This window comes from Bemisia tabaci, chromosome 2 (assembly GCF_918797505.1).
Source record: "Bemisia tabaci chromosome 2, PGI_BMITA_v3".
Taxonomy (NCBI): domain Eukaryota; kingdom Metazoa; phylum Arthropoda; class Insecta; order Hemiptera; family Aleyrodidae; genus Bemisia; species Bemisia tabaci.
The window spans coordinates 10,843,020-10,853,850 of NC_092794.1; the positions used below are offsets into that span (position 1 = coordinate 10,843,020).

At 40.6% G+C, this 10,831-nt stretch overlaps 1 protein-coding gene across 6 annotated transcripts; it reads right to left on the reverse strand.

Moving 5' to 3' along the window:
- Nucleotides 1-301: 301 nt before the first annotated feature.
- On the reverse strand, nucleotides 302-9,898 carry LOC109037273 (uncharacterized). 6 transcript variants are annotated; one of them, XM_072296680.1, is made up of 5 exons: nucleotides 9,638-9,898; nucleotides 6,678-7,004; nucleotides 5,237-5,377; nucleotides 3,641-3,964; nucleotides 302-937 (listed from the first exon to the last, which is right to left on the reverse strand). In XM_072296680.1, exons 2-5 carry the CDS (start codon nucleotides 6,987-6,989, stop codon nucleotides 635-637), a joined length of 1,080 nt encoding a protein of 359 aa, XP_072152781.1. In that variant the 5' UTR covers nucleotides 6,990-7,004; nucleotides 9,638-9,898; the 3' UTR covers nucleotides 302-634. The 6 variants fall into 6 exon arrangements, with proteins under 6 accessions (XP_072152781.1, XP_072152780.1, XP_072152777.1 ...); XM_072296679.1 differs by having other exon boundaries at nucleotides 6,678-7,067; nucleotides 9,638-9,897; XM_072296676.1 differs by having other exon boundaries at nucleotides 6,678-7,036; nucleotides 9,603-9,897.
- Between the last annotated feature and the right edge of the window lie 933 nt (nucleotides 9,899-10,831).

Consider the following 10,831-nt stretch of genomic DNA (forward strand, 5'->3'; position numbering starts at 1 on the left):
TAATAGAACAGAAATTTACACAGAATTTTTACTCTTTAACAGAAATGTACATTTTTAATTATAAGATCCTTTAAATTTTAAAAATTTTACTTATTTACGATTTGTTTTATAAATATATTTTTAATCGATATAATTCATCTAGACACATAGTTAGTTACTTTAGGTTGAAGCGCAACTGCTGGCACCTAATTAGCTGGAATTTAAATACATTCTTGTAGTAGATTGCTCTAATTCCTAAATTCTAAATGTTAAATTTCTAGTTGTGTCAAATTTCAGATTTATATACATTTAAGACAATCTCTAACTTTTAAACTAAAATAAAATTTATATTTAAATTTATAATTATCAAAATAAATATAAAAAAGATATATACAGCTGTTTTAAATTAAATTTAGTTTAAGAAGATGCGATAATGAAGATGCTAAGGAATAATGTTCATTACAGCCTTCAGAAGTAAATTCCAGAAAAGTAGAAAGAACCTGGAATGCAACATGAGCATTGTAAGCTCAACGATTCGTTTTCCTCCATTTAGAGTCGAACAGAACAAAGAAATGGCAAATGAATTACCTAATTTTATTATTAAAATTAAAAAATCCAACGTATAAAAAAGTACAAAATTTTCAGACTTGGTAGCTCAGTTTAGCTTGAGGATTCGGGTGCAATAAGAGCCTTCCTCGTTGCGGAGCCCGTTGAGGGCCCAGACGTTCTTCTGGGAGTCCTTGAAGATCTGGCGAACGTCGGGGAGGAGGTCGGCGGACTGGATGAGGACCTCGTGGTTCTCGGCGACGAGGGGCGCATGCGTGTTCCACCTGACAACGGCGTAGTCCCGGAGCAAAGAGTAGATGAGACCGCCCCGCGAGTCCGACATCAACCCCGCTGATTTTCCCAGCTTCTCGCCGACCAGCTTTGGACTTAGGGTCCGGTTCTGCGAGCACTCCTGGGACACATAAAATATGATGTTTGATTATAAAAAGGGTTCACTGGGAGAAAAAACACATTGGATCTAGAGTCGAGACTCTTAAAAACATCGACAAGAAAATATACTCTTGATTCAATCAGATTGAAGCTTAAATCTAGAACCAAGCCTCTTAATTTGAGCGGATTTCCTTTGATTTAAGCTTGAATCTGATTGAATCAAGAGTCCTTTTTCTTGTCAATGTTTTCAAGAGTCTGGACTCTAGATCCAAAGTGTTTTTTTTTTCCAGTGTTTAAACATTTGTGAAATCTGAGAAAATATGACGTCCGATGGGAAGGGATGAGATGGTTATAAACTTATACAGCTGCATTGAAAAAAAAAAGTTCGATGAATCCGAACTAGTTAGGAGCAAATAAAACCAGGTTTTGTGCGGTATACACACAACCGAATTATCCGGTCTGCTCAACCAAACTGTTCGGTCCGCTGAACCAAACAATTTAAAAGAATTCGTTATAGTTCGGTTCAGCGGACCGAACAGTTTGTTAGAGCAGACCGAATAATTCGGTTGTGTACACCGAACAAAACCTGGTTCCATATCCTCCTAACTATTTCGGATTCACCGAACTTTTTTTTCAGTGTGCAAAAAGAGTAAAAAGACAGAAAATAGTGGGTGAACAGGCTGAGTTCAAAAATGATAGAAAAAATTCCTCATACCATCTAATACTATGCTATAAAATCTTCTACGATATTGTATAGATACACGATGTAGAATCAGTCTTTATGGGCTGATTATTGTGATTCATAGACAAAGCCCTGGTAAAAATTGGCGATAGGAGCTGCGTTTCAAAATACCATAGGAGTTCTTATAGCCGACTGAAGAAGGCGATAGAAAATCATATAGCTGGCTGTAGAAAGTGGAAAAAATCATACGGCGGGCTACACGAAGCGATAAAAAATTATACAGCCGGGCTATAGTTCCTATCGCCGGGCTTTACACTTTATCGCCTGGCTGTTGCTTTTTCGCCATCGGCTATAAAAGGCTGTAAGAAATTGTGTAGAAATTCGTGTGCTTTGTAAATCCTTAAGTTTGTACGGAATCACCTTAATATTTACAAAACGCACATTATATTTTCCTTTACTACATATTTTTTTTCATCAATTAAAATGAGAATAATCCATACAAGTGTGCAAACATTTCAAAGTCATGAGTTGAAAAACGCTGACTCCACGAGATTAAATATTAGAGCCTAACACAAAGCGGAGCGGCGGCGCACTGGCGCCTACAAACCTAACAGGGATACTTCACGCATTGCGCAATGCGTGAAGTATCCCTGTTAGGTTTGTAGGCGCCAAGCGCGTTTCGCGCTGGCTTCCGCCGCCCGCCGTGCCGCAGCGTACCACGGCGCTTGAAGCAACTATTTCACACTAGAGGTATTGCACAGTATCATACGAAATTGAAGGCGCTCCAACATATTAGGAATGACAGGCATCCTTCAAAAGTACGGAGCTTTCCTCGCAAAATAAATCAAGATACTACGGCCCAAAAAGAGAGCGGTAGTCCAAAAACTCACTAAGTCCTAGCATCCGTAATTAGTAACGTTTAGCATACACTTTATCGTCAGGCTGTTGCTTAATCGCCATCGGCTATAAAAGGCTATAAGAAATTGTGTTGCCGGCTATAGAAGCTATTGAAAATCTTACAGCCGGCTGTAGGTCTATGGTACTATTTTGGAACACAGATTCTACTGCCAATTTTTATCAGGGAGTAATCGACTTAGAAAACTAAGGGAAAATGAAGCGATCCTATTGGTTTAAACGGACGGTTCTTAAAGACAAACGGGGGAACGATGGACCAACTAAAAGGTCTCTCGTGGGATGCCGACAATTATTGGTATACCTATTGTTACCACCTTTTTAGATTGCGAACACCCGCTGACACCAGTGCATAGAATCGCTTTTTACAGCTCAAATTAAGGCTTGAAATTTTGCCTCTCATATTTCATCCTTTATCAAAGAACTAAACAAAATTACATGTTGAATCTTGTACTAAAATTTTCCTAGATTAAAAAGACTGTGCTCACAAAATTGCAAGTCAACATGTTGCTTAGTTGGACGTATTTTTGCCCACGATGGGCAAAGTGAGAAACCACGTATCTCCTTTTGCGAATTTGCAGCCTTCCTACCGTACTTTATTTCTGCTTTGGGAAACTAGGTAACATAATTTCTCCAAAACTTTCTTGATTTTTCTTCTCTGTTGAGCAGGATAATCCGTAAAAAGGTCAAGCTATAAGTTGGCTTTGAAGCGCTCAACCGAGAGGGAGCGCTTAAGCGCTTTCTAGGGAGCTAGCAGAGACAAGAGACCCTCCACTGGCCTCTCGGCGACAGGCAGAAGCTTTTATTTTCGGGAATTCAACACTTTCTTATGGGCAATTAAAAGGGAGCAACAGTCATCACGTACGGCAGTCAGTTCGGTTGTACACTTACTTACATGGTGGATTGCTTCGGGTGACGTCATGAGCCAAACAAGTTTCCCAAACTTCGGCTTGTTTGCAAAACGAAACTGCCACGTTGTTAACTATCAACCAAGTAGGTAGGTCAGCAGTTGACTGTTGAAATCCGGAAAGTAAAAGCTTCCACCATCGCCAAGATACTAATGGAGGGTCTCTTGTCTCAGCTGGGAGCTAGCCATCGATATGTCAATTTATTTTTAATGAAACAACTCACGGATTTGCCATCAGCTTTGTCGATGTCACTAAGTTGCTCCAAGCTCATGGAAAATAAGAACTGGCTATTGGATGACGTCATGTAGAGAACGCCCTCTCTTTTGGCGAGGGCGAGGTGTGCCGTGGGGACGGGGGGAGAGGTCGGCAGCGCGGCTCCGGTGGACTCCAGTTTAACCCTCCACCAAAGTTCCTCCTTGAAGCTGTACACGATCAGAAGATTGTCGGTGACGCCTCCGATGTAAACCCGCGTGTCCGAGTTGAGATAGTCCACCACGAGAGAGCGCAAAGTTAGCCTCGGAGCGTTGGTTAGTTCCGTCCGCGAAACCTGAGAACATAATTTTAAAAAAAATTCCATGATCTTAGTCTGACCAGATTCGAGTCATAGGACTCTTGACATATGTTGCCTACCGAGGGCTAACGAACAATAACGCCTAACTGACGATTTGGGCAAAAATTAGTTAGCGACTTTGCCGCATTCTACAGTATAAAATTCAGAGACTTTAATGCAGCGAAGAAAAGTTGGCGTCCCGTCAAACGTGAGTTGCTCGAGGCATGGAAATATTATTATTTAAAAGTTTCCTCGTGCTCAACCACACCAGAAATTATTAAGACGACAAAGTGCGGGTATCACCTCAGAGACTTTGACGCAGGGCAGAAAAATAGGAGTACCAATTTACCATCAATAACACTAAATCGCTCGTAACTGTCAGAGGCGGGTCCAGCAATTTGGCAACGCCGGATTTTCTCCGTTTAAACCTATGCTAAATAATCGATTCTTGTCGGAGCACCCGGCCCCTCCAAGAATCGATATATTTCCATAGATTTAAAGGGAGAAGAAGGCAATGTTGCCACTTTGCTGGATCCGCTATTGGTAACTGTTTACCCACATCAAGATAGTCCTTTCCCTTATTGCGTATAACTTTAAAGGAACTAGGGTACGCCACTAGACCCCCTGAAGTGCTTCGCTCCTCATGCGTTACGCATTATTCTTATGATTTTGTAGTATAGAGTAAGATTTAATGCAAGCCCATCGAAAGACATTTTACGTAACTCCGTAATAACCCAAGTAGCAGTTTTCAATGGGAAAATCGCCATATTTTAAAATTAAGGTGCGATTTTTTTTACGATTTCGTCGCGATAAAATCGCTAGAATCATCAACATCTGGGCGATTATTCTCAATTTTGTCGCAATTTTATCTCTGTAAAATCACTTTCAATAAAATCGAAATTGTACCTCAATTCAGCACGATTTTTTGCTCAATAGTATTGCGGTAATCGCCGGCAATACAGTTGCGATTTTATTGCAAATTTATGCGATGAAATTGCAATTATTTATCCGATAATATTGCAATATACGGACCTCGATAAAATCGCGAGATGTTCGCAACTTACCGCGATGCTGATGATCACTGCTACTTGCGTAAGTACGCTTCCAGAAATGCCGTGTATGATTTGGACTACATTTTGCAATTAGGAACTATAAATGCCGGGCCGATTTAAAAACAACGTATGTGCCATTAGTTTCCCTATGCACATAAGTGTTTATTCAGATGAGCCAGAATTTATAGGTCCAAATTGCAAAATGCAGTCCATTTACCTGTCGGTTTACAACTAAGTCGATGACAGCGATCCTGGGATGACAATTTTTGGATCCTAGGAGCAGTGTAAACATCCGTCCTCTCGCATCGATGTCGATTGCTACCGCCGCCTTCAACTTCATACACTCGCTTTCAAGCTCCTAAAAACCAACGCATACATTAAAAACATGAAAAATTATGACTGAAGCTCATTTTTAGGGACTTTCCTCGATGGAAGAGTCTCGATGGAAGTCTAGTTCAAAAGAGGGGAGGATTGTAATTCTTACAAAATATTCGTCTCGTAAAGATGTCAAATGAGAAATGACAATGGTCGTTGAACTAAGAGCAATACTAATAAAGACTAATTTCTTTCCCTCTCTCTCCTTCCCCCTCTCCCCCAGGAAAGTGAGCAAGGGGATATCCTTGGTCTCTTAAGGCACCGTTCGAATATTACGTAATGCACTTTTTCCGATTTCTTGACACCCCCCCCCCCCCTCATTTTAAAAATATCAAGAAGACGTTCAAAAAATATCTTGAAACAAATTCGGAGTTTTTGGGGAAATATTTCGCTGAAATATGACGGAAAGATATCAAAAAAGGAGTGAAAATACGTAATGAGATTTGTTTTATTCATAATTTAACCATATTCAATGTTAATTTTAATATTTCATTAATTTAGGATTTTCAAAATTTTGCACGTTTGTTTCGAAGTTTCCCCCTCCCCCAGCTCGGATTTGTTCCGTAACGCTAGGCTTGACCTCCCCCCCCCCCTCTCCCCAATGCTGCCGTGCTAAGGAATAACGCTGTATGAGCCTTCAGGCGTAGCCATATTTTCTTTAAAAACCAACAAATTTACTGCGAAAATTCTCAATTTTTTTCTTCCAATTTTTCAGACAGTTTTGTTTCCAATTTAATCTAAAATATCAAAAATTGTTAAGGAACAATATGCATAACTTCCTTCGAAAATACATGTTTTATTCGGGGAAAGTTGGCAACTCTCGAATGTTCATACGGCGCTTTCCCTCAGCACGGCAGAATTGTAACGCACCGTGACGCTGGCTCAAACACCCCCCCCCCCCCCCCTGAGTACATACATGAGTCGCTTTTATAGCGCTCTCTGGCGCTTTGCGACGCCTAATCGCCACAAGACTCGATCTTCTCACAATCAATTTGACACTCCCTCATCTCATTTAAAACCCCCTGTCGCCACCCTCTCACTGGGCGTCCCCTTCGTCTCCTCCCAGGAGGAACCCAATCAAGCATCTTCTTTGGCAGCCTCTCTTCCGTCATCCTATTAACATGACCGTACCAGTCAAGCTGTTTGGTCATGACGTCGAACACGATGTCATTTTCGACCTCCATGATAATGACGCACTCCCTTATTACGGACCCGATCTCTCCCAGAAATTCCTGCCCCCCTAAGTGCGTCACGTAATACTTGAACGGCCCCTAAGAGCTTACCTGGGCTTCGATTTTGAGGGCCTTGAGTCCCCAGCTCTGGGTGGCGTCCTCCGGCCAAGGCGCCTCGAATATGGCCGAGCCGAGGTAGTTGATTTTCCGCGGCGGCGCCTTGCTCACCGCATTGGCGTCGGTCCCATTTTTGTCCGGCTTCGGCGGCGCCATCTTGTCCGACATGCAGAGGAACGCCCGGTTGTTCCAGAAGGCCACGTCGATGATCTCCTTGGCCCCCGGCCCGGAGGTCTCGAAAATCCACCCGGCCACCACCTTGGTCAGCAACGCTGCGATGAGGAAATGTTGGGCGCGATGTTTCATCCTCTCACCTGCTCTCTTACAAATGGATATACACCAAGTTAAATTCCCTAGATAGAAAAGAGGTAGTTTGTACGACCTCTGCGGGCAGATTGTTGAAATTGATAGACAAAGCTATAGACAAAGAAGATATAAGGTGTATGGAGCGATCCTATTGGTGGAGGCGGGTGGTTGCAATGGGAAAAGCAGGTAGGTAATGGACTAAGGACTACATTTTGCAATTTGGAACTATAAATTCTAGCCCGGTTTAAAAACAAAGTATGTGCTGTTAGTTTCCCTATACACATAAGTGTTTTTCCAGAAGAGCCAGAATTTATAGTTCCAAATTGCAAAATGAAGTCCAACTATCGGCAACCCACGAGAGACCCTATACTTAGTACATCATTTTCTCCCTTAGTCTATAGGAACCACTCGTTTCAACCGCTCGAATCTGTCAGACTAAGATCAGTAGGCTGATTGTTGAAATTGTTAGACAAAGCGATATACAGAGAGGACAAAGGGCGTATGGAGCGATCCTGTTGGTTGAATTGGATGGTTCTTATAGACTAAGGGGGTAAATGATGGACTAACTATATCGGGTTTCTCGTGGATTGTCGTTACTTAGTCTCTTACCTACGTCCTTCGTCCATTGCAACCATCCGCTTCCACCATCCGCTTTTGTCTTCCTTGTCTATTGCTGTGTCTATCAGCTCGCTGGTTGAAGTAACGGGACTGCGAGCAATACGCTGAAGAAAAGTTTGGTCCTGTGAAACGCAGTTACAGTGTTCCATATCGACAGTGCACTCGGTTCTCCCTGCCGAGCTTTTCCGTAGAACATGGTAATTGATTCCCATGTTCTATATACAGCTTCGCCAGCCAAATTTAGCAACACAACGCTTTTCCGTAGTTTGGTTTAGTTTGAAAATTCTATTTTATGAACCCAAGAGAAAACAAGAGCAGCAATTTGAATTGGGGGCCGAGCGACACCCTCTCATTTTACAAGTCGTCTCTGAGTGGCCGATCCGTCCGGTGCCCACTCTCTGAGGTCTTCATGGAATAACAAGGACAAGGGTTCATTTTTCATCGAAAATATATCGAAGACAAGTGAAAATTTCCGCGTCGGAGATTTCAAAAATCGATTTTCCAGATCTTTCTGAAGAGATTGCTGGGTAATTAATACATGCGTGACACTTTTTCCTCAAGCACACCGAACGGTTTGACCTGGAATTTTGTTTTCTCATGACACTATGTGTCATATTTCAAGTTGAAAAAACAAAAAGCCAGGTCGAAATTTTCGGTGTGTTTGAGAACAAAGTGCCCTGTATTACTCATGAATCTCCACAGAAAAATCTGGAGAGTAGATTTCTGAATTCTCCGACGCGTAAATTTTTTCTTGTTTTAGAGTTACTTTCGATGAAAAATGAACCCCGTGTTATATTCAATAAGGGCCCCAGAAAGTGGGCACCAGGCGGATCAGCCAATCAGAGGCGACTCGTAGAATTAGGGGGTGTCACTCGCCCCGCAATTCAAATTGCCTCCCTTGTTTTCACTTTGGTATGAACCGAGGTTATGGTTTCTAGAACCAAGAGTTTGGTCACACGAACCGAGAGCACGGCCAATATGGAACACTGTGCTGCGATTTCTTGACTCAATAAATTTATGAGAATCTTCTTATCAGTATCTTATTATTAAATGACAGCCAAATTACTGCATACAATTAAAATTCATCAAAGAAACTTGTTTATCATATTTTCAACTTTTTGCAGAGCTAGAATTCGTCTGTTCACTTGAACGCCAGAAATTAGTGGCCCACTAAAATTCCCCTTCAAGTATGCCAGTTAGGCAACACACCTACAAGGACCTCGTATAGTTACCTACTGGGAAAAATATGCATTTCACTCCATGCTTGCACTGAATTATGAACAGGCCGTGATTCCAATTTTTAAGAGTTAAAGCTTTCATGCTTTTAAAAAGGTTTGAGGAAATTGCCTCTAAAGTAGGTACCAACCGCAGCAGCTGCTCGCTTTGCATGCATCAGTGGAAGTTTCGTTAATATATTTGTTATAATCCAGTAGAAATTCAAAGAAGGGTCACTTGGCTTTTTATGTACATATAATAAAACGACTTGATTTGTAATTAGGTAACGTAAAATGTGTTTTTGCTGTAATTCTGGTTCCATTCGTCTAGCAATACGTGTTGATACTTTTAAGTGAGACCTATATTTATATTAGAAAAAAATAAGTGTAAAGTATAATCAATTGGACGTATTTCTATCAAACGGAACTATGTGCATTGTGACGTGAGCCCTGTAATGCATATATTCTTATGGGTCTCTGGGCTCTGTCTTAATGCACATAATTCCGTTTGATAGAAATAAGTCCAATTAAGGGTGACCATGTCGTATCAAAATTCATCAACCATTCTGCTATAATACTAGCCTCAGAATATCATGAGTTTGTTACAGATGGTGGAGGATTTTAATCTTAGTTATATAATGTATCCGAATGTTTATCTTTTGTATGACCAAGTTATCTTCGTTGTCGCTATAGTGCAAGTATTACAACCAATATGTATAGTGCCATTTAACGGTTATTCATTATGAAACATTAATCACTACAGCTAAATGATTATTGGTACCTGCGATTGTTTCAAATATTGAATGAATTTTGTACCAACGCGTGTCCTTTTGATTGAGAATGTTTTCGTGAATTTATCAGTATAACATGACGCACAAAATTAAGAAAACATATAAGCCGCACTCCAAATTTTCTGTCTTGAAATCAACCTTCCTGGCAAGCTTTGAAACGTAACTGCAAAAAACTTTTGAGACCCTTTTGTGCGATCTCAAAGAGTCGAGGAACTGGTTGAACATTTTCGTCACTTCACCGAACTGAAAACTGACCGGTGTTGTTCTGGCGTATACATGATCCAATGATGAAAATGTCCGCGGTTCGAGAAAGTAAACAATTTCCGACCTCTTCGAATTTCCCATTGGATGTAATGTTTCGGAAAGTGTTTCGAAATGAGTTTTCGAAGGAAAATCAGATTTGCCAGCTTGTCAAAAATTATAATATGGGCATGAAATGAAACTTCCTCATGTGATTACTCAGAAATTGTGTAAGAGTGAACCCCAAGATAGGATTAAAATTAATCACTCCAGTAAAAATAGTTTCTCATCAGAATTTACCTAAAATACGATTAGCGCAACAAAAATTTTAGAAATTCAACTCATCATTGAGGAATAAAAGTTGTCCTTTATCGTTTTTTTAAACTTCTCGCTCTTCAAAAACCGAAGTCTACTTGAGTCAACAAAATTAATTTCACTGTATCATGTGCTAATAATATTATTAGAGTGACAATACACTTAAGAGCAAAGGAAACCTCCATTGATAGACCCCCTCCCTTAGGATCGAAAAGAAAGTCTTCATTTTTAATTTGTTTCTGAGGCAGTTTTTTTTTTTTTTTTTCCAGAATTTTTCAAAAGGAAAAACACAATTTTTCTCACCCATGGCATCACTGTCTCGGAACCAAATCAGACTGGCAAATTTGTAGAACTCGAGTTCAATGACCTCGTTTTGAAGATGACGGCGAAATGACAAGCTTGATTAATCTATTTTTGCACGACAAGCAAGAATGTCACTACAATATGATCATTGCTGATATGAGGCTATGAAAGATTTCTGTGAAACGCTATTAGGGATCGACAACTTACCTGATTACTATGCACAATGCTTGCATGGGAGCTCTAATAAGTTTGTTAATTATTTTTGATCTGCTCAAGATGATTTGAATGTTCCAAAAATACTGTCTTTGTTTATCGGCGAATACAGGAAAATTTTCATTTTTCTGAAACGGGGCAATCCCGT